At 42.5% G+C, this 27121-nt stretch overlaps 1 protein-coding gene across 1 annotated transcript; it reads right to left on the reverse strand.

The window, feature by feature from the left end:
• Nucleotides 1–3001: 3001 nt before the first annotated feature.
• LOC106604311 (zinc finger protein 488) lies at nucleotides 3002–23981 on the reverse strand. Its single transcript, XM_014198829.3, has 4 exons — nucleotides 23846–23981; nucleotides 8128–8350; nucleotides 7599–7821; nucleotides 3002–4825 (listed from the first exon to the last, which is right to left on the reverse strand). The coding sequence occupies exons 2-4, from the start codon at nucleotides 8341–8343 to the stop codon at nucleotides 3708–3710; spliced, it is 1557 nt and encodes a 518-aa protein (XP_014054304.1). The 5' UTR covers nucleotides 8344–8350; nucleotides 23846–23981; the 3' UTR covers nucleotides 3002–3707.
• Between the last annotated feature and the right edge of the window lie 3140 nt (nucleotides 23982–27121).

Consider the following 27121-nt stretch of genomic DNA (forward strand, 5'->3'; position numbering starts at 1 on the left):
TTATTAAGCCATCTTCTACATCAAACTTCAGCCAGCCAGCCTGAGCCACCTGCAAGCCCAACCCCCACCAGTCTAGTCAATAACTCAACTCTCTCCCCAACACAATGTCTCAAGCAAAGCAAAATAAAGTGTTGTATCTTCAAAAATTCACCTCAGCTCCATCACAGACTGGTCTTCCCTGGCTGCCTGACCCCAATGAGACCCCTTTCACCATCTGATCCTTCTCAGATGAGGCATGACAAAGAATTACATTGGTGTACAGTTATACATTATATTATCCATGAATAGAATCAATGGTTCAACAATTGAAATGACCATTATTCCCAGATCCCAGACTGTAGCCTACCCATAAACTCAAGATGGAACTTTATATCCATTCACTGAGCGTTATAATATACTTCAAAATTGTCCTGAGGTCTGTAGATTGGTCTTCCCTGGCTGTCTGACCCTGCAGAGACACCTGTCTCCATCTGATCCTGCTAAGACACAATGAGCATAGTGTAGTGTACTGACTGTGCACCATGACCATAAAGCCTGTAGAGCTGTTTATACTGTGTCAGTATGAAAGTAGGGAATTAGCTAGGGAAACTGACAGATCAATAACGTAACATTGCTATACTGACTAGTAAAAACTGACATTGCACTGAAAAACCTGCAGAATAGTTGATTTAACAATTTGATTCAGGTCAAGTGCGATTGAGGCAAAAATAATAGCTAAAGTTAGCTAACTTTAGCTAGCCAGTTAGTGAGATCTCTCTGCTAGCTAATGGTACTTCTGTTGAAACGGGACAAAACAAAGGCTACAAAACATTTCCATACATACAAAAGCTGCTAGATACTGCTACCTGACAGATACTGTAGCTACAGGCTAGCTAGAGCTGAACTGGCTGTGGTAGCTACTAGCTAGATAACTAGCTGCTAGTAGTTCATTCACTTCAGTCAAGAGGGGATGAAACGTTACCTAATGTAACATGTCAGTTACGCTACTAGCTTAGCTCTGGGAATAAAAATATTTTTCTGTCAAAAAGCATTTACCTTGCCAGCTAGATCAGTCAACTAAAGAGTTGCCATTTTCTGCTCTGCTTGTTTTTACAACTCTGAGAAAAACGCAACAGACATCAGAAGCTCTACCTTCACACAGCCTGTCCGCATGCTCTGCAGTGTCTGTTCAGTCTTAAATCCAGCCGGCTGAAACTGGAAAACAGCCTACCCAACCTCTCTGAGGCGTCCGCATGGTACTAAAGCACACCAGAGCCAGGTTTTGTATCACAGTGCAAGGATAAAACTGGGAGGGGACAAACATGCAATTTCAAAATGTGGGGGGTCATGTCCCCCCTGTGCCCAGTGAAAGTTGCGCCTTTGGATTCAACTTGAAGTAGTTCTCAAAATTCCCTGTACCCTAGTTTTAAATCATGCTGAGAATAATTTGGGAAATCCTCTTTTCACACTAGACCATCTGTGCATATACAATTATGGGGGAGGTTCAAAGCCACAGTTCAAGGAAAAACTACAGTACTCCTGTTTTATAAATAGGGTGCAGTTTTCTGTGCTCTTCTGTGCTCGCCTGAAATGGCTCTTTCCGCAGGTGATTAGAATCCGAAGCGAATCATCGTTCTGTTAATTAGGACTAATAATGTGTCGGTTTATATAATCACATTCACATTTATTCTATAATGTCTGAAACAGAACTATGATTGTTTGACTGAATAGTCAGAGTTTGTGCTTTCCATGGTCAATGCAATTGGGTTACGTTACAAAGATTTTACTCTGAGAAGGTCGAAGCCTGACTTTCCCATGAACCTTCAGGTCCTGGTGCCCACTTTCCATCTCATTTACCTGCGATTGAAAGGCAATTTCTGTAGGCCAGGTTTACCCTGAAGCCTCAATTTAGGTTCACTGTTTTTCACCAAAATAAGTAATTATATTTAATGGTTCTTATACTGTACAATAGTGAAACTGAAAACTCTGTAAGAACTTGTGCTTTTCGTCAGCTGTCTTCATATCTCTGCAACAAGATATAACTCAGGTCACTTTGGTAAAACAAAAGACTGTCTTAAAATGAATCACTGCAAAGTGATTATTCCATTTCAACCTCTAACCTCTATGCCTACCCTATGGTGTTGCATTCACTAGGCCTATCTGAAGGGACTAGATAGGTGTCAACAATATGGCTAAAGCGCCCCCCTGGAGACATCACTCTTCTTTCAGATCTGTGAACACTTAGGGCAGGGGAAAGGGACTTGGGCAGGTTGAAATGTAACTGGGTCTGACTTCTGAAATATGGAAAGAATGCACTCTAGAGGCGAGTTCCATCTAGTAAAACGGATAAGAAATGTTTCCTTTCCAGCATTGTCAATGTGAGAAATTGCCAAGAAGTTGACCTTGTGTGCCATTCGATATTGGTTCTACTTGTCTTCAGGGTCCAGATGGCTGGTTACCTTAAGGCCACCATAACCAGTCATTAGATTCAGTGTTTAATGTTCAGCATGATTAACCAGATATTGTGCTAATTAACAGATGAAGTGATTAAGATCTGTTATTGCTGTCAGCATGTCCATTCTAGATTATAAGCTTGATGAATGATAAAGACAAGAGTCAGACTATTGTGAGTGATGTTCCAGGTGGAATATATTTTTTTTCATAACACAATCTGTTTTTCACCACTATAATGAATGGCCTAATACTATAAAACACTTTGATTCGTAGTGTTGGTTTTGGTACTAGCCCCACTTGGCCTCATTGGAGTCATTACCCACCTTCATTAAACAAGTTGAAAAGGCCAACAAGTATCTTGGGGATTGAATTACTGGACTCACTGGCCGCTGCGTTTGAGGAAAATTGGTGTCTGATGCCACCTGTTGGAATAGAAGGGAACAAAGGCAATGCCATCTCAAACGTTCGACAGCTTGCTAAAATGTTTTTTCAAATAGATAAATTATGTTTCCACATTATTATCCACTGTGTTATTTGCAGTCATTTTCATTTGTTAGGTGAAATCTAATATCTTTATTCAGCAATACATGGCCCCTTTCAGGTCATGAAAATGAAATGGGTCAAATAGTTCAGGTTGTGGGTGTCACATGTATGGGTGACCCAGTGAATCTGGTGGGTCAAGTAATACAAGGTCAATATGTTTCACACAAAATGTCTTTATGAAAGGCCTAAGTATAAAGACACAGTGCTAGTAGAGTTTGGCTTTGATGTTTTTCATCAAAAACAGCCAAATTAATCTACACAAGCTCTGGTAATACTGTATGTCTAGTCAAACAAAGAGCAACAGACATTGAGAACATGTTTAAGAATAAAAGGTCTATAGCAAGAGCTGCAATTAAGCTACCTTCAGTCCCTCTCCAGTCCCACCCTGAGTTTCATAAGGCACAGTTCAGACATGTCATTTTCCAACCTACTCAACAGGACAATGATCCAAAATATTCCTATCACACACTATGCAGATAAGTAAAGTAATGTGCAATGTATTCAATTTCGTATTCTGTTGACATCTAGTTGACAGTGTGCAATCCTAAATGGCCACCTATGTGCCCTTACACATAATGATCGATAGTCACAAGTGGATGGTCCTACATTCAGGTGTTAGTGACTTCAAATTGTAATTAAATGTTTAATTACTCAGGTCTACTCTTGTAATTAGATACAGAATATCCGATGTCGTTATCATTAAATATCAGTTTTCTTATGTCCAATAGGCTTTAATTGTGAGAAGTCATGTGGCGTGACAGGTGGTGCCGTTCCCGGAAGAACTCGTGGCAGATAGGGCATGTGAGTTTCTCCTCTCGCCTCCTCACCTGGGACCGCTCCAGAAACTCCTTCTTGTGGTGCGAGCGCATGTGGAACACCAGGTCTGAAGTCATGCGGAAGGAGAGGTTACACTTGGCGCACCAGTTCTGCACTGACACCCCAAAGGAGCTAAATGTTGGAGGAAGAATTGTTAGAGATGATGTTTGTATTTGGGCTCCAATGCTCCTGGACCAGTGCTCTGGCGGGTAAGGAAAAGCATTGCAAGTAACCGGTGTGGGTAGGGTCTGTGCGCCAGGTAAATCACCATTCAACATAATATTATTAGATGCCAACAAATTGTTGTATCCCAGAACAGTCTTTAAGGTAAAAATGTCTCTCACGTCTTCTAGGTGGTTCGATGGGGCAGGTGTGTTGGATGGGTGAGCTGTAGAGCAGTTAGAAGAAGAAGTCCCTTTACTGGGTTTACAGAAAGCGCTTTTCTGCTCCTCCTGTCCACTGCACAGAACGAATGAAAACTCACTGTTGTTGCTCTTTGAGTTCAAACCAGAGCCCATCTTCCTCACTGTCTCAGAATCAGCATCTGTTGGCTTTTCTTTCTCGTGCATAACACTCCTTTTTGCAGCTCCTACTTCTGTGAACGCACTATTTTTGCATTCCACTTTGTCCTTTTTGAGCTGGTACTTCTCCGCCTTCAGTTTCAAAGCAGAGCCAGTTGACTCTGGCGCAATAAGGTGGTAGTCTCTGGCTATCTGTGTGATGTTGTCATTAAAGATGTTGGTTTTCTCCAGTAACACTGTTTTCCTCCATCGGTGGTAATCCGTCTCCTCATGTTTCCTTTTCCGCAGAGAAATCTCTGCTTCCTCACTGGCACTGGATTCTTTATGTTCCAGATCCCTGGCGATGTTGTGAAAGTCTGTGATGCGGTGTTGCCGTTTTATTTCAATGTGTTTGTGTTCATAGGCCTCTCTGCTCGGCATGTCATTCTTCACCTGCGAGCACAGGAAGCGGCAGTGGGCCAAGTAGGGATACTCGTTCTTGAAGACCTGGTTACATTTTGCACATTTGAGCTCTGTGAAGATATGCATTTTGTTAGTTAATATGTACATTACAAAACACATTGGTGCAAAATGAAGCAAATAACAATAGTCCACATATATTATCTTTGAAAAGTTTCAGTACATCTCTTAATTTTGTCCTTTCCATTACGCATTTACGCACAGGCTACAACAAACCTCCTGACAAAATGCTGAAACAACAAGAGTAACATTAGTAGGCCTATCTTTTGAGGATGATCATGAAGAAGATGAGGATGCCCTAGTCAAAATATCCTATAGGATTAGTGATAGGAATAGATTCTCACATTCCTATAGGATTTTGTCACCTCTATCAGAATCCTATTGGACAACTGTTTTCTTAATTGAACCCAATAAATTATAAGTTGTCTTAAGTTCCAGTACAATACAACAACATTAATCACAATATTTTAGTTGATCCGGAAACAACATTTCTATATTCATTTGTTTATTCACCTTTAAACTGTCCCTTTAAGAGTGATTGATGACGTCACAGCGAGCACGGCTTGCAGTGTTAATTAACTACCGCCACCTGTGGCTGTGCAGAAAATCTCTGGTTTTCTAACATTATTATTTGAACTGTTTTATCCTTTACTGTGCATGAATGCAATAACTGTGAATACAGTACTTGTTTCCTTACGAAGATGTCAATATTTTAGTCATTGTGCAGTATTTTATACACTTGTTTTAATGCTAGCTATGAAACTACTGTTAGCCACAGCTGACTAGCTAGCTAAGTTGTAGTCATTTGTATTTCATTTGAGTCACTATTGTTATAGCAGATGATAAATGTTTATCTTGTTTGTTATTGCTAAATATATGTGCCTTATTATAGGCAAGGCAAACACGTTTTCATGATTTCAGGTAGATCATCAACATAAATCAATCACATCACGTTTGTGGACTCATTCAGCAGTTTTTAGCTAATTAAGTAGAATACTATTGGAAATTCATGTTGAAAGTTCTATTTATATTCCTAAAAGATAAGTTGAAAAGGATGCTGTCGCTGCTTCCCATTGACAATAAGTTTAGATAAATAGCCCTATTTCAAAACACAGTTTTAAAGTGTCCTAATCAATAAACCGTTTGTTTGGCAATTAATCACTCATATTGATTAGGGGAAAAATCAGGTTGTATGCGCTATGGTAAATTAACACAACTCAAAAACCACATGGAAACTGGAAATATTGTTTGCATCTCTTGTTAGAGGAAAACCTGCTAAAGACAACCAGCTACATTTTGGAATGATTAATTTTGATTTGGGAGTCACTAAAACAGAAAGAGAGATGCAACATTTGTCAATCAATCACTCATATTGATGTCTCATTGAAATCAATAGAACAAGAGGGGGGAGTCGGGGTGCACGTCCTGTTAAAACTAACCTTACAAAAAAAAAAAAAAAGGAGGACAACTTCTAGAAGACAGCAAGCTACATTTTGGATTGTTGCATTTTGTTTCAAGTGGGTCGCCAACTCAGAAAGCTAAACGCAACACTATCATATACATTTGAAATCAATAGAACGGGGGCAGACTTTGGTATGTATGAACTAGTTAAACTGACACTATTCAAAGGGCACACTGAATCTGAGAATAATTCGTATAGCACTGGTTAGAAGAGAATTTGCTGAAAACAGTCATCTAAATTCTAGAATGTCAGAAGTTTTGTAAGGCTCCCAAAATGGGTCAGTTGCTTTGTTATTTAACTTAAACGAATCACGACTCGCCATAGGATCACAATAGTGGACAAGGGTTGGCTGTTATTTGAGTGATGGATTTGAGAGTCAAACTATGTATTGGTGTGAGGCCAGTAACCTTTATAGAGAGAGCGGCCCAAATTTTCCCTGCCATTTGAGTTGGAAAATGATAGCAGAATTCCACCGTCGGAGCGTATGACAAAATCAGCGGTACAAAACCAAAGATATTGATTGGTTTTAGGCAATCGATTTTGTGTCGTGATTACTATAAACGGTTATATTAACATCGCTAATCGGAGGTAAAAAGGATATGTAATTACCCTCAATTCGATGTGGTCAAAACGTGAGGTTGTGTAATTTAGTAACACATACAGTCCACAGACACAGGAAATTAGCTCTAAAATAAAATAATCTGTAGCTTTATTGGACAATCTCACAGCTAAATATGGCACAGAAACCTAAACATTTATGTTCAACTGCAATCAGACCAGTAAACTGAGGATCTCTCTCTCTCTCTCTCTGTCTCTCTCTCTGTCTCTGTCTCTGTCTCTGTGTGTGTGTCTCTCCAGAGCACAATCTTCATCTCTTTGCCTACTCACACCAGTAATAATTCCCTGAGGTTCTTAATCTTTTCAACATACCAGCACAATATCGGAGTGATTCAAACCTATCACATTTTGGAACCAGTCCTATTCGACGCCTATGGGATTCTTCTGTATACTATAGGATTTTATTTTACAGGATTCCAATACAATAATCCAATAGACAAATCATATCAGATTTTGGAACCAGTCCTATTGGACTTCTATGGGATTCTTTCCTTTGGATTTTATGTTAAAGGATTCCAATACAAGAATCCTATCAGATTTTGGAACCTGTCCTATAAGATAAAATCCTTTAGGATAGGTCCTATAGGATTTGATCCTCTAGGATCAAATCCTGTAGTATAGGTTCCAAAATCTGATAGGATTTTCTATTAGGATTATTTTATTGGAATCCTATAGGATTTTTTGGCCAGGTTGCTGATTAAGAGCTGTATTTCTATAGCACTTTCCCAAGTCTCTATTTCTCTCACCTGCATTATGTCCTCTGGTTGAGATGTCAGTGAAGCCCAGTAGATGTGACAGCTCCTGGTCATACCACACCAACAGTTCCTCATCCTGATGGATTTCCTTGGTGGTCCGGAAATACAGCTGGCCTCCCTTCAGGAACGCTTCGGTGTTCTGCTCCTCCCGGTGACGTGCCGCTTGCACCAGACACAGCCAGGACAGCACGAGAGCAGAGCTCTCGGGGTCCACCTGTTCAGAGAAATCATTATGACATAGACATCAGGTTCGCCTCTCCTCAATCATAGTGAAAACATTTAATTGATTGGAATTTGTAAAGATGTAAATGTAATGGCTGGTCAATCATTTTCCACTGGTATGTGGATGACAATGTCTATATCAACAAAAATGTCATTGTAGAACAAGCCATTTTGTGGTTTATACTTTTTGAACAAGATTTTGATTTAGCCTATGAGTCTCTGTGTTGCATCCTTGTATCTCTGTGTGGTATCCCAGCTTGCAAGCCAAATAGTGTTCTTAAATATAAAATAAATGTACCCTGAACACGTGTGATTTGCTTCTCTTGTCGCAGGATTTTAACGCTATGAAGGCGATGGTTTCATGGAACGTGTTCTGAAGGATGCACGGGCCGAACTGTGCCCCAGCAGGGATGTTGCACATGACATGTACGCTGGAGTAGAGGACTGTTGCGTTGTGGTGGAGGAATTTACCCTCGCTGGTCCAGAGGGAATGAGGTAAAAAGTGATGGTCCATGGTTTGTCTGTAGGAAGATGATACATGTTAATAATGCATTATTAAAATGATAGTTATTTGAAAGTGTAGGACATTTTAAATGTGATGAATCGAGATTTTGAATATGATGCTTTTGCGAAAGAGTTATTAGAATACAATATATTAGGTTTAAATATGCATAATCCCAAATTAGTAGGCCGATATAAATGCAGTGTAAAACCTTTCCCTGTTAATTTACAGCATTATACTGGCAGCAGAGTTGCTGTTACAGGGGTGCTGTAAAACATTTTACAGTAAGAACTGTAATCATTACAGCAACACTTCTTGCGAATCCAAGATGGCGTAGCAGTAGGACGTGTGTTTTTCTTTGTCTTATCCCGTGTCTTATCCCGTGTAAATAGCCGGTCTTTTTCGTATACATCTTAATCTCACTTTCTATCTACGAACTAAATATACTTTCCTACAACCTGCCTCACCCAATGTGGTACAGATCTGCTATTTGTATTCCTAATAACTGGAACTTCCATCAGGAGCTAGCCAGCTAACTAGCTACTAGTCTTTGTTAGCCACAGCTAGCGGTCTTCACCTTTTTCTCGGTCACCAGCCAGCCTTAGCTCGGAACAACACCTGCCAGTCTGCACAGTGCGATATCAACCCAGATCATATCGGACTGCTTCTCTCTACCACATCACCAGATTCCTGCCGCTCTGGATCATTACACCGGATCATCGCAGCTAGCTAGCTGCAAACCAGTGGCTATGGTTAGCTAATGCCTCTGTCCCAAAGCAAGCACCAGCTAGCCTTGAGCTAGCCTCAAGCTAGGCCCATATACCAGCTAATTCTAGGGCTAGTACCTCCTTCGCCAACTGGCCTGGACTACAGGTCAACTGATTAGGATTTTTCAACGCAGATACCAATACCGATTAAAATCGGTCGAGATAGAGATATATATATATATATTACACACATACATATAAATAATAACAATTACAACAATACTGAATGAACAATGAACACTTACTTTAACTTAATATAATACTTAAATACAAATCTATTTAGTCTCAAATAAATAATGAAACATGTTCAATTTGGTTTAAATAATGCAAAAACACAGTTGGAGAAGAATTTAAAAATGCAATATGCGCCATGGAAAAAAGCTAAAGTTCAAGTTCCTTGCTCAGAACATATGAAAGCTGGTGGTTCTTTTTAGCATGAGTCTTCAATATTCCCAGTTAAGAAGTTTTAGGTTGTAGTTATTATAAGAATTATAGGACTATTTCTCTCTATACTGTATTTCATATGCCTTTGACAATTGGATGTTCTTATAGGCACTATTGTATTGCCAGCCTAATCTCGGAAGTTGATAGGCTTGAAGTCATAAACAGCGCTGTGCTTCAAGCATTGCGAAGAGCTGCTGGCAAAACGCAGGAAAGTGCTGTTTGAATGAATGCTTACGAGCCTGCTGCTGCCTACCACCGCTCAGTCAGACTGCTCTATCAAATCATAGACTTAATTAAAATATAATAAACACACAGAAATCCGAGCCTCAGGTCATTGATATGGTCAAATCCGGAAACTATCATTTCGAAAACAATACGGAACCGTTCCGTATTTTATCGAACGAGTGGTATCCATAAGTCTAAATATTGCTGTTACATTGCACAACCTTCAATGTTATGTCATAATTATGTAAAATTCTGGCAAATTAATTATGGTCTTTGGTAGGAAGAAATGGTCTTCACACAGTTCGCAACGAGCCAGGCGGCCCAAACTGCTGCATATACCCTGACTCTGCTTGTGTCACGGTTGTCGTCGGTGAAGGAGGACCAATACGCAGCAGGTACGTGTATGCTCATCTTGAGAATTTATTAACTTCAAAAAATGAACGTACAAAATCACAAAACAAAAAGAACGAACGAACAACTACAAACAGTCTGGCTAGCATAGGCTCAACACAGAACAATCACCCACAAATCACAAACACAAACACACCCTAATATATGGGACTCTCAATCAAAGGCAGATAGACAACACCTGCCTTCAACTGAGAGTCCCAACCCCAATTAACCAAACATAGACATACACTCACTAGACTCCACATAGAACTACCTAGACATAAACCAAAACCCGGAAATACTAAACCAAACACCCTTTTAACAAACACACCACCCCGAACCACATAAAACAAATACCCTCTGCCACGCCCTGACCAAACTACAAAACAATTAACTTTATATACTGGCCAGGACGTGACAGTACCCCCCCCTTAAAGGTGCTACCCCGGAAGCACCTTAACAAAAAAAAAAATAACCCCAAACAATACCCAAAATAAAAATTCCCCCTTACTAAAGGGAGGGAAGGGAGGGTGGCTGCCGTCAACGACGGCACTGTGCTACACCCCCCCTCCCCAACCCAGCTATTTTTTGGAGGTGGCTCCGGCTCAGGCCGTTCCAGGCTGTCTGGGCAGTCTGGCAGCTCGGGACAGTCTGGGCAGTCTGGCAGCTCGGGACAGTCTGGGCAGTCTGGCAGCTCGGGACAGTCTGGGCAGTCTGGCAGCTCGGGACAGTCTGGCAGCTCGGGACAGTCTGGGCAGTCTGGCAGCTCGGGACAGTCTGGGCAGTCTGGCAGCTCGGGACAGTCTGGGCAGTCTGGCAGCTCGGGACAGTCTGGGCAGTCTGGCAGCTCGGGACAGTCTGGGCAGTCTGGCAGCTCGGGACAGTCTGGGCAGTCTGGCAGCTCGGGGCAGTCTGGGCAGTCTGGCAGCTCGGGGCAGTCTGGCAGCTCGGGGCAGTCCGGCAGCTCGGGACTGTCTGGGCAGTCCGGCAGCTCGGGACAGTCTGGGCAGTCCGGCAGCTCGGGACAGTCTGGGCAGTCCGGCAGCTCGGGACAGTCTGGGCAGTCCGGCAGTTCGGGGCAGTCTGGCCGCTCCGGCAGTTCAGGGCAGTCTGGCCACTCCGGCAGTTCAGGGCAGTCTGGCCACTCCGGCAGTTCAGGGCAGTCTGGCCACTCCGGCAGTTCAGGGCAGTCTGGCCACTCCGGCAGTTCTGGGCAGTCTGGCCACTCCGGCAGTTCTGGGCAGTCTGGCCACTCCGGCAGTTCAGCGCAGTCTGGCCACTCCGGCAGTTCAGCGCAGTCTGGCCACTCCGGCGACTGTTGACTGACGGGCAGCTCCGGCGACTGTTGACTGACGGGCAGCTCCGGCGACTGTTGACTGACGGGCAGCTCCGACGACTGTTGACTGACGGGCAGCTCCGACGACTGTTGACTGACGGGCAGCTCCGACGACTGTTGACTGACGGGCAGCTCCGACGACTGTTGACTGACGGGCAGCTCCGACGACTGTTGACTGACGGGCAGCTCCGACGACTGTTGACTGACGGGCAGCTCCGACGACTGTTGACTGGCGGGCAGCTCCGACGACTGTTGACTGGCGGGCAGCTCCGACGACTGTTGACTGGCGGGCAGCTCCGACGACTGTTGACTGGCGGGCAGCTCCGACGACTGTTGACTGGCGGGCAGCTCCGACGACTGTTGACTGGCGGGCAGCTCCGACGACTGTTGACTGGCGGGCAGCTCCGACGACTGTTGACTGGCGGGCAGCACTGATGATGACTGTTGACTGGCGGGCAGCTCTGATGATGACTGTTGACTGGCGATGCTGGGTTTACGCACTTGCAGTTTAGTGCGGGGAGCGGGAACAGGACGAGTCGGACTGGGTGGACGCACTTCCGGGTCCGCACGAGAGACAGGAGCTGGAAACCCAGGGCTATGGAGGCGCACAGCCGGTCTAGATCTTACCTCCGCGCACCGGACTGTGCGTGCGTATGGGTGAGATAGTGCACTCCTCAGCGAAACATAGCGCTCTCCACCCCATACGCTCCTCCATATAACCACGGGTAGCTGGCTTCCGGCTCTTCTTACGCCTAGCCAAACTACCCGTGTGCCCCCCCAAAAAAAATTCTTGGGGGTGCCTCTCGTGCTTCTCCTTCAGCGCGTCCACTCTGGCCTCGTACCACCGCCTCTCTGCCTTGGCTGCCTCAATTTCCCACTGCGGGCCGCGATAATCCCCAGCCTGATGCCAGGGTCCGGCCCCGTCCAGAACTTCCTCCCAAGTCCACTTCTCCCGCCAGTCCAACTCGAACTCCGTCTGCTCCTTCCTCTGCTGCTTGGTCCTTTGGTGGTGGGTGATTCTGTCACGGTTGTCGTCGGTGAAGGAGGACCAATACGCAGCAGGTACGTGTATGCTCATCTTGAGAATTTATTAACTTCAAAAAATGAACGTACAAAATCACAAAACAAAAAGAACGAACGAACAACTACAAACAGTCTGGCTAGCATAGGCTCAACACAGAACAATCACCCACAAATCACAAACACACCCTAATATATGGGACTCTCAATCAAAGGCAGATAGACAACACCTGCCTTCAACTGAGAGTCCCAACCCCAATTAACCAAACATAGACATACACTCACTAGACTCCACATAGAACTACCTAGACATAAACCAAAACCCGGAAATACTAAACCAAACACCCTTTTAACAAACACACCACCCCGAACCACATAAAACAAATACCCTCTGCCACGCCCTGACCAAACTACAAAACAATTAACTTTATATACTGGCCAGGACGTGACAGCTTGCACAGAAGAACGCAAGAGAAGTGACAATTTCCCTAGTTAATATTGCCTGCTAACATACATACATACATACATACATACATACATACATACATACATACATACATACATACATACATACATACATACATACATACATACATACATACATACATACATACATACACACATATATATATTACTAAATATTCCGTTTTTAAAAAATATACTAGTGTATTGATTATAAGAAAGACATTGATGTTCATGGTTAGGTACATTGGTGCAACGACAGTGCTTTTTTCGCGAACGCGCTTGTTAACTTCTCGGGCCAGTGGGACGATTTCGTCCCACCTACGTAACAGCCAGTGGAATCCCGTGGCGCGTTATTCAAATACCTTAGAAATGCTATTACTTCAATTTCTCAAACATATTACTATTTTACACCATTTTAAAGACAAGACTCTCGTTAATCTAACCACACTGTCCGATTTCAAAAAGGCTTTACAACGAAAGCAAAACATTAGATTATGGATTGCCGACGTGATCGCCCGATGTGGTCTCAACAGGCTATTCTGTTACGATGTCGCCAAAGAACCATCTACCAGCCCCGGCCCGCTAGCTTTTCTGAACGCTGTGTCCGCTGCTCGCCTAGCGTAGTAGTGACTACCGAACGGCACCCTGACTCACCTATTGCTGCTCTTTTGACCCTATGATCACTCGGCTACACAGCTAATGCCCCTGGACTGTTTCAATAACACGGTACCTCATTTTGTTTACCTGTCGGCCCCAGCCTCAAACTCAGGTCCTGTATTTACCTAACTGACCCGCTCTGCCCATTCATCGCCATTTACCCGTTGTTGTCTTAGCTCTCCTGATCAACACCTGTGATTGCTTTTTTCCCCTCTCTAATGTCAATATGCCTTGTCTTGGCTAGTTCTTATTGTTTTATTTCACTGTAGAGCCCTCAGTCCTGCTCAACATGCCTTAGATAGCTCTTTTGTCCCACCCCCCACACATGCGGAGACCTCACCTGGCTTAACTGGTGCCTCCAGAGATGAAACCTCTCTCATCGTCACTCAACGCCTAGGTTTACCTACACTGTACTCACATCCTACCATACCATTGTCTGTACATTATTCCCTGAATCTATTCTACCACGCCAAGAAATCTGCTCCTGTTTTCTTTGTCCCAAATGCACTTGACGACCACTTCTTATTGCCTTTAGCCGTACCCTTATCCTACTCCTCCTCTGTTTCTCTGGTGATGTAGAGGTTAACCAAGGCCCTGTAGCCCCCAGTTCCACTTCTATTCCCCAGGCGCTATCATTTGTTGACTTCTGTAAGCGTAAAAGCCTTGGTTTCATGCATGTTAACATCAGAAGCCTCCTCCATAAGTATGTTTTATTCACTGCTTTAACACACTCCGCCAACCCTGATGTCCTAGCCGTGTCTGAATCCTGGCTTAGGAAGGCCACCAAAATTTCGGACATTTCCATCCCCAACATTTTCCGCCAAGATTGAACTGCCAAAGGGGTGGAGTTGCAATCTACGGCAAAGATAGCCTGCAGAGTTCTGTCATGCTATCCAAGTCTGTGCCCAATTAGTTCGAGCTTCTACTTTTAAAAATCCACCTTTCCAGAAATAAGTCTCTCACTGTTGCCGCTTGTTGTTATAGACCCCCCTCAGCCCCCAGCTGTGCCCTGGACACCATATGTGAATTAATTGCCCCCCATTTATCTTCAGAGTTAGTACTGTTAGGTGACCTAAACTGGGATATGCTTAACACCCCGGCCGTCCTACAATCTAAGCTAGATGCCCGCAATCTCACACAAATTATCAAGGAACCTACCAGGTACAACCCTAAATCCGTAAACACGGGCACCCTCATAGATATCATCCTGACCTACCTGCCACCTAAATACACCTCTGCTGTCTTCAACCAGGATCTCAGCGATCACTGCCTAATTGCCTGCGTCCGCAACGGGTTCGCGGTCAAACGAACACCCCTCATCACTGTCAAACGCCCCCTGAAACACTTCAGCGAGGAGGCCTTTCTAATTGACCTGGCCCGGGTATCCTGGAAGGATATTGACGTCATTCCGTCAGTAGAGGATGCCTGGTTATTCTTTAAAAGTGCTTTCCTCACCATCTTAAATAAGCATGCCTCATTCAAAAAATGTTGAACTAAGAACAGATATAGCCCTTGGTTCACTCCAGACTTGATTGCCCTTGACCAGCACAAAAACATCCTATGGCGTACTGCATTAGCATCAAATAGCCCCTGCGATATGCAACTTTTCAGGAAAGTTAGGAACTAATATACACAGGCATTTAGAAAAGCAAAGGCTACCTTTTTCAAACCAGGTGAACCTCGCCTGTTTCACCAACTACTTCTCAGATAGAGTTCAGTGTGTCAAATGGGAGGGCCTGTGGTCCGGACCTCTGGCCGTCTCTATGGGGGTGCCAGAGGGAGAGCAGGCCTAAGATTGAATCATACTACACCGGCTCCGATGCTCGTCTTATGTGGCATGGCTTGCAAACTATTACAGACTACAAAGGGAAGCACAGCCGCGAGCTGCCCAGTTACATGAGCCTACCAGATGAGCAAAATCACTTCTATGCTCACTTCGAGGCAAGCAACACTGAGGCATGCATGAGACCATCAGCTGTTCCGGACAACTGTGTGATCACGCTCTCCGTAGTCAACGTGAGTAAGACCTTTAAACAGGTCAACATGCACAAGGCTGCGGGGCCAGACGGATTACCAGGACGTGTGCTCCGGGCAGGTGTCTTCACTGACATTTTCAACATGTCCCTGATTGAGTCTGTAATACCAACATGTTTCAAGCAGACCACCATAGTCCCTGTGCCCAAGAACACAAAGGCATCCTGCCTAAAATGACTACAGACCCGTAGCACTCACGTCCGTAGCCATGAAGTGCTTTGAAAGGTTGGTAATGGCTCACAGCAACACCATTATCCCAGAAACCCTAGACCCACTCCAATTTGCATACCGCCCAAACAGATTCACAGATGATGCAATCTCTATTGCACTCCACACTGCCCTTTCCCACCTGGACAAATGTAACACTTATGTGAGAATGCTATTCATTGACTACAGCTACACCATAGTACCCTCAAAGCTCATCACTAAGCTAAGGATCCTGGGACTAAACACCTCCCTATGCAACTGGATCCTGGACTTCATGATGGGCCGCCCCCAGGTGGTGAGGGTAGGTAGCAAAACATCTACCACACTGATCCTCAACACTGGAGCTCCACAGGGGTGCGTGCGCAGTCCCCTCCTGTACTCCCTGTTCACCCACGACTGCATGGCCAGGCACGACTCCAACACCATCATTAAGTTTGCAGACGACACAACAGTGGTAGGCCTGATCACCGACAACGACGAGACATCCTATAGGGAGGAAGTCAAGAGACCTGACCGGGTGGTGCCAGAATTACAACCTATCCCTCAACATAACCAAGACTAAGGAGATGATTGTGGACTACAGGAAAAGGAGGACCGAGCACGCCCCCATTCTCAACGACGGGGCTGTAGTGGAGCCGGTTGAGAGCTTCAAGTTCCTTGGTGTCCACATCAACACCAAATTAGAATGGTCCAAACACACCAAGACAGTCGTGAAGAGGGCACGACAAAGCCTATTCTCCCTCAGGAAACTAAAAAGATTTGGTATGGGTCCTGAGATCCTCAAAAGGTTCTACAGCTGCAACATCGAGAGCATCCTGACTGGTTGCATCACTGCCTGGTACATCACTGGGGCTAAGCTGCCTGCCATCCAGGACCTCTACACCAGGCGGTGTCAGAGGAAGGCCCTAAAAATTGTCAAAGACCCCAGCCACCCCAGTCATAGACTGTTCTCTCTACTACCGCATGGCAAGTGGTACCGGAGTGCCAAGTCTAGGACAAAAAAGCTTCTCAACAGCTTTTACCCCCAAGCCATAAGACTCCTGAACAGGTAATCAAATGGCTACCCGGACTATTTGCATTGTGTGCCCCCCCCCCCATCCCTCTTTTTACGCTGCTGCTACTCTCTGTTTATCATATATGCATAGTCACTTTAACTATACATTCATGTACATACTACCTCAATTGGGCCGACCAACCACTGCTCCCGCACATTGGCTAACTGTTTATCATATATCTGCATTGTGTCATATATCTGCACTGTTTATCATATATCTGCATTGTGTCCCACCCACCAACCCCTCTTTTCCGCTACTGCTACTCTGTTCATCATATATGCATAGTCACTTTAACCATATGTACATACTACCTCAATCAGCCTGACTAACCGGTGTCTGTATGTAGCCTCGCTACTTTTATAGCCTGGCTACTGTATATAGCCTGTCTTTTTACTGTTGTTTTATATCTTTACCTACCCATTGTTCACCTAATACCTTTTTTGCACTATCGGTTAGAGCCTGTAAGTAAGCATTTCACTGTAAAGTCTACACCTGTTGTATTAAGCGCACGTGACAAATAAACTTTGATTTGATTAGATTTGACAGGGTTCAATTCTCAGGCCGACTCATTTCTCTGTATACATCAACGATGTCGCTCTTGCTGCTGGTGATTCTCTGATCCACCTCTATGCAGACGACACCATTCTGTATACTTCTGGCTCTTCTTTGGACACTGTGTTAACAAACCTCCAGACGAGCTTCAATGCCAGTATATTTCACTGGTCATCCCCAAAGCCAAATCTTCCTTTGGCCACCTTTCCTTCCAGTTCTCTGCTGCCAATGACTGGAACGAATTGCAAAAAATCAAAAATAACATACAAAATATATTGTTCCACAAATTGGAGCCCAAAAAACTAAATGCAGATTTTCCCAAATCTGTGGAGACTGAAGGAATCTCACGTTATCCATTCCTAAGAACAGGTCTGGTAACTTATGATTCTTCACTTAATGAAGTTACATATGAAGGCAGTTTGTAAGATTGCTTTGTAAGTAAAAGAGAATGCAGCTCTCTTCTTACAAAGAGGTCCATCCCACATGATCAGTCCAATCAAAGCTTCTGTAGATAACGTGATTTGACATCTGTGGCTAATGACCTTGAGCCTTCTTGGATGGGCACTTCTAATGGAACTCTGCCCCGAATGACAGGTCGCCACTGGTTGACTTCAATGTTTTCCACAGTTGTGTCAAATTGTCTGGATGTCCTTTGGGTGGGGGATAATTTGAATCACACAGGAAATTGTTGAGTGTGTAAAACCCAGCAGGATTGCAGTTCTTGACTCTCAAACCGGTGAGCCTTGCACCTACTACCATACACCCTTCAAAGGCATTTAAATGTTTTGTCTTGCTCATTCACCCTCTAAATGGCGCACACACGTAATCCATGTCTAATTGTTTCAAGCCTTAAATCCTTTAAAACGGTCTCCTCCACGAATTGAAGTGGATTTACCCTATGTGTTTGTTAAGGGATCATAGCATTCACCTGGTCTATGATATGGAAAGAGCAGGTGTTCCTAATGTTTTGTACACACTTCTTTTTACATATTTTGAAAAGGATAGGAGCTCAATTACCACCACATTCATTGTTAAAAGGTAACCCAATTTAACAAATCAAAAGTTAAACTTTGAAAATGTTATGCAATTAAAATAAACGCATTTTCCTTATGCAGAAAAAGTTAGTACACCATAAGATGGCTAGAATTAGAATCAAGTACACCATAAGATGGCTAGAATTATAATCAGGTGCACCAAAAAAGGTGCAAATTATTAGAAAATCATTAGAGAAACTTCAGAGGGTCCAGCCTTCCATAAAGATTAGAAACTTGGTCTGGTTTTAACCATATGGGTGAGTGGTAACACATCATGCCAAGATCAAAATACCTAATGCAGGCCGTCAGAAGAAATATTGATGCCCTTGAGTCTGGAAGGGGTTACAAATCCATTTCCAAGCAATTCGAAGTAAATCATTCCACTGTCCGACGGCTCATCTATAAAATGGAGACCACTGGCAATGTACCTAGGACAGGACAGTCGTCCTACCAAATTCAGCCAGAGCTGACCAAAATATGCTCATAGTGTGACGTGGTGAGGTTGGAACCAGGTGCAGAGAAGAGACCAGACGAGGAATCGGTGGTTAAGGATAAACAAATACTTCACTGATAAGCAGTAGCCGCAGGATCACAATACACTGGAAACCAAACACCAAGTCTCAAAAACTCACTCAGGAAACAAACACACAGTAAACAATTCAAGCTTCTGCAAAAGATTCCAGAAAACACACCTCTTTTAACAGGGAAATCATAATGAGTAATAGGACACACTTGAGGGGAATTAATGTCTCTAGGATGGTCTCCTCCGCCCTCTGGTGACAGGTGGAATCATGACACATAGAAGTCTAAGAACCCCAGAGTAACATCAAGAGACCTACAGGCCTCTCTTGCCACAATCAATGTCAAAGTGCATGAGTCAACTGTCAGAAAGAGACTGCACAAACTTGGCCTACATGGGAGGTCAGGAAGGAAGAAGCCTCTGCTCTAAAAAAAGAATATCAAGACACGACTGATATTTGCCAGACAACACCTGGGTAAAGACCAAAACCACTGGAACAATGTGCTCTGGACAGATGAGTCAAAGGTGGAGTTGTTTGGCCGCAATGCCAGACGCCATGTTTAGCAAAAACGAAACACTGCCTTTGAACAGAAGAACCTCATACCAACCGTAAAGCATGGAGGCGGTGGCATATTATGGTTTAGGGCTGCTTTGCTGCTTAATGGATGGCAAGTTTGCCAGGCCCTGAGTCAACCATGAATTATATATTGTACCAGATAATTCTTTAAGAGAATGTGAGGCCGTCTGTCAAAAAGCTCTAGCCGAACCGAAGATGGATCTTGCAACAGGACAAAGATCCAAAACACAAAAGCAAAGCTACAACAGAATTGTTCTAAAATAAGAAATGGCGGGTTGTGGAATGGCCGAGTAAAAGCCCAGATCTCGATCCTATCTAAATGCTGTGGGGGGATTTAAAGCGGGCCGTGCATGCAAGAAAGCCTTCGAACATGACAGAGTTCAAGCACTACTGTAAAGAAGAGTGGTCAAAGATTCCTCCCAGTCGACGTAAGAGACTGATAGACATTTACAAGAAACAGCTACATTAAGTTATTTCAGCCAAAGGGGGCAACACAAGCTATTGAAGCTAGGGGTATACTTATTTTGTTCCACACTATGGAATTGCATTTCTGTAGATTTTTTTTTGTTAATGAATAAATGATTATACTTTGCAATCCTTCAGTGTAATTTGTTAATTTAGGTTACCTTAATCTGTCAATAGTGTTGAAGTGAAGATTGCGTATCCAACTGTCCAAATATCTCAACAAAAAAAAAAAAAAATAACTTTACTAGTAAAAAGTTGACACACCTACTCATTCAAGGGTTTCTTTATTTTTACTATTTTCTATAATAATAGTGAAGACATCAAAACGATGAAACAACATGTATGGAATCATGAAGTAACCAAAAAAGTGTTAAACAAATCAAAGTATGTTTCATGTTAGATTATTAAAAGTAGCCACCCTTTGCCTCGATGACAGCTTTGCATTCTCTCAATCAGCTTCACCTGGAATGCTTTTCCAACAGTCTTGAAGGAGTTCCCACATATGCTGAGCACATTTTGGCTGCTTTTCCTTCACTCTGCGGTCCAACTCATCCCAAACCATCTCAAATGGGTTGAGGTCGGATGACTGGAGGCCAGGCCATCTAATGCAGCACTCTCACTCTCCTTGGTCAAATAGCCCTTACAGAGCCTGGAGGTGTGTTGGGTCATTGTCCTGTTGAAAAACAAATAGTCCCACTAAGCGCAAACCAGATGAGATGGCGTATCGCTGCAGAATACTGTGGTAGTCATGCTGGTTAAGTGTGCCTTGAATTCTAAATAAATCACTGACTGTGTCACCAGCAAAGCACCATCACACCTCCATGCATCATGGTGGGAACTACACATGCGGAGATCAACCGTTCACCTATTCTGCATCTCACAAAGACATGGTGGTTGGAACCAAAAATTGCAAATTTTGACTCAGACGAAAGGACCTATTTCCACCGGTCTAATGTCCATTGCTTGTGTTTCTTGGCACAAGCAAGTCTCTTCTTATTGTCCTTTTAGTGGTTTCTGTGCAGCAATTCAACCATGAAGGCCTGATTCACAAAGTCTCCTCTGAACAGTTGATGTTGAGATTTGTCTGTTACTTGAACTGTGTAGCATTTATTTGGGCTGCAATTTCTGAGGCTGGTAACTCTAATTAACTTATCCTCTGCAGCAGAGGTAACTCTGGATCTTCCTTTCCTGTGGCGGTCCTCATGAGAGCCAGTTTCATCATTGTGCTTGATAGTTTTTGTGTCTGCACTTGAAGGCACTTTCAAAGTTCTTGAAATGTTATGGATTGACTGACCTTTCATGTGTTAAAGTAATGGACTGTCATTTATCTTTGCTTATTTGAGCTGTTCTTGGCATACTATGGACTTGGTCTTTTACCAAATAGGGTTATCTTCTGTATACCCACCTACCTTGTCACAACACAACTGATTGGCTCAAATGCATTAAGAAGGAAATACATTCCACAAAAAGCAGCCAAAAAGTGCTCAGCATAAGTGGGAACTCCTTCAAGACTGTTGGAAAAGCATTCCAGGTGAAGCTGGTTGAGAATGCCAAGAGTGTGCAAAGCTGTCAAGGCAAAGGGTGGCTACTTTTGAAGAATCTAAAATATACTTTGATTTGTTTAACACTTTTTTTGGTTACTACATGATTCCTATGTGTTATTTAATGGTTTTGATATCTTCAATATTATTCTACAATGTAGAAAATAGTAAAAATAAAGAACCCTGGAATGAGTAGGTGTGTCTAAACTTTTGACTGGTACTATATATCAAATATGTATGAATCACTTGCACTTCTAGAGGCCTTAACAAAGGCTTTAAAACTTGTAGTGACTACAAGGTAAAACAGACCAAGGACATGGCAAATAGGTTTGAGGCTTGCTGCCACGCCAATCTGTCCCCATAAACATTCCATTGTTGGGGCACTACTACAGCACTTTCCCTCACAGGTGCAACAATTGTAGCCTCTTACAAGGCACTCCTCAATATGTTAATGAGCCAGAAACAAGACCATGCACCCTATATTGGTCAAAAGGATTTTGGCAATCCAAAAAGACAGTAAGGTACTGTATTATGTGTGGTGGAATGCAGTACTTTTTTTAAGCAATATACTGTTAAACCAACACTTCATTGGAATTTATGGTATCATTTACCAGTTAAGTCTAAAATCACCCGGAGGGCCTTGCAATTTACTGTAAATAAATATGGTACATTGCTGTTTTATTGTAGAAAACTGTAAAAACAAGATTTAGAAAGAAAAAAAAAATAATAATAATATGGGTCAAATCTTTGGGCTAGAAGCAAGCCGTTTTCTCTGTAGTAATGGCGCAAACATAGCGGTCACAAATCAGTTTATTGAGCTCAGTTTATTCACTATGGCACCCAGAGGCTGTGGTATAGTGAAGCCTAATCATTACAACAATTTGTGGGTGGATTATTATTTATTTTTTTCCTCAATGTTCTGACAGCATGAGGTTGGCACCTGAAACTAAACATTTGAAGTAGGCATAAGTTATCACTGTAAAGAAATGCAGTATGTTGGTCATTTCTACAGGTTTCCAATTACAGTTAACTGTACATTTCAGCATTAATTCTGTAAAACAGTGAAGGTATTTTACTGTGCATTCTACAATTTTTTCACATTACAGAAAAGTGTTATTGTATCATCTATTCAATTTCCTTAGGATCTAAATGGTATATCTATTAAAGTGGTGAGTAGAAGTTGATTTATTTCTCTGAATAAATATGCATTTTATCAAAATATTCATTCTTTTCCATAAAATCTATAAATTTTTCATAGCAAATAGTGCAGACTCCAGATAAAAATTGGCCTATAGGAAAATATGTTGAATTAATCATGTCTGTATTATACATTTGAATCACTCAATTTTATAACTTTTTTCTAAAACCACATTTGAGAGTTCAAATCCCCAGCAACTGGCGCTCAGTCGCACGTCAGAATTAGACATTCATCCATGTTTCTCAAACGTAAAATGGTGACGTTTAGGCATTAACTCTGAATGGTTAAGTGAATAGGCTTAAAACAAAAATCTCAAACAACTTTATATCGCTGGATTCAAATTTGGGGTCAGAAGCAGATTCGTATGCCTATCCTCCACCCTAGCTAAACCGAAACCTACTTGAAGGTAACAGCACTACATGTTGCTCATAGTGGCCGGTTTCCACGTAATCTCCCGACATCCTGAGACAAGGAAAGATATGGAATACTGACTTTCACGGGTGAGCTGGTTTTGCCATATGTTTTTAGTCAACATTATCAATGAGTGTGACAAATTCTTAATGTATATCATTCAACTAAATTTACCCTTACCTAAATATTGAACAGGCATATGGGCCTGACTTCTAGAGTCCTTTGTCTCAGGTTGTCGGTTTGTTTCATTGTCTTCCCATCTGCACTGCAGCTGCCTCTGTTTACATGCGTCTGCAGTTTTGTTGCAAACAATGTCCATTCACATGTGTTGGTCTATTCACTTGGGTTGGACGTTATGTCCATTTTAGTGTAGGCGATAGGCTTTTGACAAATAAGTCATTTTTCCTATGGATATATCAAACTACACATATTGGGGTTTAGGTCTATTTCCAATAAATGTAGTAAAGTTGTCGGATAAACATTTTAAGACACGGTTTTCTATCACAAACACCTGTCTTGGCTTAGGTAAAAAATAACACTTTCCCTTTTAAGGTAAAAAAGCAAAACAACTAATCCAAGAGACCCCAAAACTGTGTTGCACGTGCATATCACTTACCCGCTGGTCGTTGAAGTAGCGTGTGTTGTCTGCGAGGAGGCTGGTCATCCGCAGGGGCACTCTGACCGTGACCGGTATAACGATTCTCCTTCCTTCCTTTGGCTGCTGTTAGCATCTGAGAGTGAGTGATCTCGAAAGTGTCTGCCTCATTACTGCCTCTGCTCTCTCACACACTTATCCCCATCAGCAGAAGGTGCAGTGAGGCGTGCTAACACACACGCGCTCTGCCTTGACAAATCAAAGCCGTGAATTTCGAAAATGTCACTCAAAGAAAAAGCTTGATTACTATAAATATACGTTCATTGCGTAAGAATGCTATTTGAAATCGACAGAACACTCGCCACAATATTTCGAAGTGGTCCTATGTAAAAATTGCTTTACATTCAACTATATGCAAAAGTATGCCCTATGTATGAGGAATAGTGAAAAAAATATAAGCATTTAAAATGTATTTTGACAATATCCCTGATTGTAATAGTAGGTAGTTATTTCACAAATTTCTCAGCCTGGAAGAGATTACTCAATGTACCCCAACTAAACCCTTGATGCAGAATAATCCACTAAATGCTAATTCGATTTTATAAAACGTTCCGGTTTAATTGTATGCATAATGTATTTGCCCAATGGCAAGGCTGGACCCCTTGGATAAGAAGGCATTTAATAATGCAACATTGTACAGCCCCTCAGTACCCTATCATTATTATCACCCGAGTGAGAGGCCAATTTGTGTTTCTCTGCTATGCAATGTACTGTAACTTCTACAGAGCTAATGCATTTCCTGAAACTCAAATTTACTATCATTACCAATCAGTATTTAGTTAATTTCATACATATCATATTTCAACAAAAGTGTATAGAAAGATTTAGAAATGGTATGGAATATGTATTTAACTTTTTACAACCATAGGCTACAATCGAATCAATTCAGCATCCTTATTTTCAGACATTGTGGATGAATCATTAATTAATATTTGAGTAAACTTATGAACGTTTCACCAGAAAGTTGCTCTCACTAACCAGAACAATAAAATGTCATGACACATCTCCAACACAGCTATCACCTTGATTACAATAATTGGTGACTGTTGGCATCAATTAACGCTGTGCCCTGGGGTGTGCCCTCCATTTCTTTTAATTTAAAATCAATTTAAGTAGACCTAATTGCAACTTTCACCAAGCATAACAATGTTTATTTGTATTTTTATGTGAAACCATTTTTTTGACATCTATATTATGGACTATGCTATGCTACCACCTCAAAGCATATGCAGGAACTAAAATAATTGTGTATCTTAAGATTTACTTTTTATGCAAGACAATTAATGTTGAAGTCCAAATGAAGTCTGGTAATTACGAGGCTAGAGAAAAGGGAACTTTCTTGTGCATAGTGAAATGTCGTGGATAGTTAAATAGCCTACAAACATTTAGTTAACTTCCGACTGTGGTATAGGCTTATTGGGATTTTTATTTACTATTTTTGTTTTTCACATGATTCGTTTTCATACAGAAAAAGGGAAATATGCTGGCTGTTGCGTTCCTATCTTGAGCTGAGTCCTGTCCTCCACAATTCCGCCAGGGGCTTCTTTAGTGCGAGGAAGCCGAGGTAAAGAGGAACTTGGTTTGCGGTATTAGTCAACAAAACTGTCACGGAAAGATGATGAGAGCTGCCATTCGTGTGTCTTTAGCCCTGGGTTGCGTTTCAAACTCAAAGTAGACAGCCCTCAGCCCTATGCCCTTGGGAATCCCGCGGCAATATTTGTCGTCTGTCCAAATGATTAGCCAAGCAAGAGAAGTTGGCAACTTACTGTAAGCCCCTCAGCCCTCGTTTTTTTATAGTTTGCGAGTGTACAATTATGTTCACTCCGGGCCTAAAACGTCCCATAATTCAATTCGCGATGATTGTATATCCGCTAAGAAAAGTCAGCCAAAACTTAAAACCAACATTAATATGGAGGTCAACATACAAGTGTAAGTAAAAACGAATGTAAATAAGTTAGAAATTGTGCTACTAATGTACATGACGACTCAAACATGTATCATAAAAGTAATGATGTTTTTGTTTGGTTAGCTTTTGAAAATGTTAACTTGCACTTATACATTGTAATTTTCAATTTACCTGATATAATAGGATGTCTGCGGATGCGTTGTCTTCTAGCCAAGCTATGAAATACAATCATAATTGACTGTAGCACATAAGGCACACAACAGTTCCATAATGACTGAAAACACACCCTTGGGATGAACGAGTGACACATTTCCGGGCAAGAGCAGTCCATTTAAAATGAATTAATTCTTCCCTTGCCCTGCAGTGTCAGACATCATCAGAAGTGTCCACTTAATTTGAAGGCTGACGGGAGAGTGTGTGTCTTTTAAATGTTTGGAATGCAGCCCTGGTGTTGGGAATGTGGATTTTTATTCTCAGACTTCACTCGGTAAAAGGAGAGATGGAAGAACAGGAGGAGAAGTCCTGTCATGGTGCCTTTGACCTATACTTTGACCTTGACAATTGTCCATTTTATAACTTTCTCCCCACTGCATATCACCATGCAACCCATCCAGTAGTTTGGAAACGTGGTCTGGAGCAGAAAGGCCGGTTTCCCAAATCATTCTCACATACTGTATCTACAAAACCTCCCTGAGACAAGCTATGCCACCAGTAACTTTTCTGCAGTGGCGAGTATTTATGGATGCCAAGGGAAGCCAGGCTTCACCCCACAAAAAATAAATAAATGTGCCTGTTTCATAGTTTCCCTTCAATTCGCAAGAGGCTGAATGTATCTCCCAGGATAAAGCATCCAAGCGAGCGAAACAGTGTCTCTCTGTAGGCCAGCTATCTGATGCTGTTTGGTCCAAACGAGTATGACGTCGTTGCCAGCTGAGCATCTGGGTTCTCTTGACAAAGTGTAAAAAAATGAACCTATCAGTCTTGCGTTCAACTGGGAATGGTCCTGGCGCACCAAAAAAAAAGTGGGAAGCCAGCTTGGATTTGGCGTCACTCCTATCAAATCCCATTGAGAGCATACCTCATTGACAGAAACTTGAATTGTTGCTTCTGGTTGTGTTGTCCTCTGGTGAATACCTAGCTAAAATTGTCCCTTTCCTAAATTAGCTATGGATGGAGATGGGGATTTGGACTTGTGGTTTTACTTAATTCTCCATGCAGGCCAATGATTATAACTGGGATTCTGATCCAACCATTAATTCATACATTGTTGTGCCCCTGGTCTGAGAGGATGGAAGTTCTGTCACGCCCTGACCATAGAGAGCCCTCGGGGG

This window comes from Salmo salar, chromosome 01 (assembly GCF_965601325.2).
Source record: "Salmo salar chromosome 01, fSalSal1, whole genome shotgun sequence".
NCBI lineage: Eukaryota > Metazoa > Chordata > Actinopteri > Salmoniformes > Salmonidae > Salmo > Salmo salar.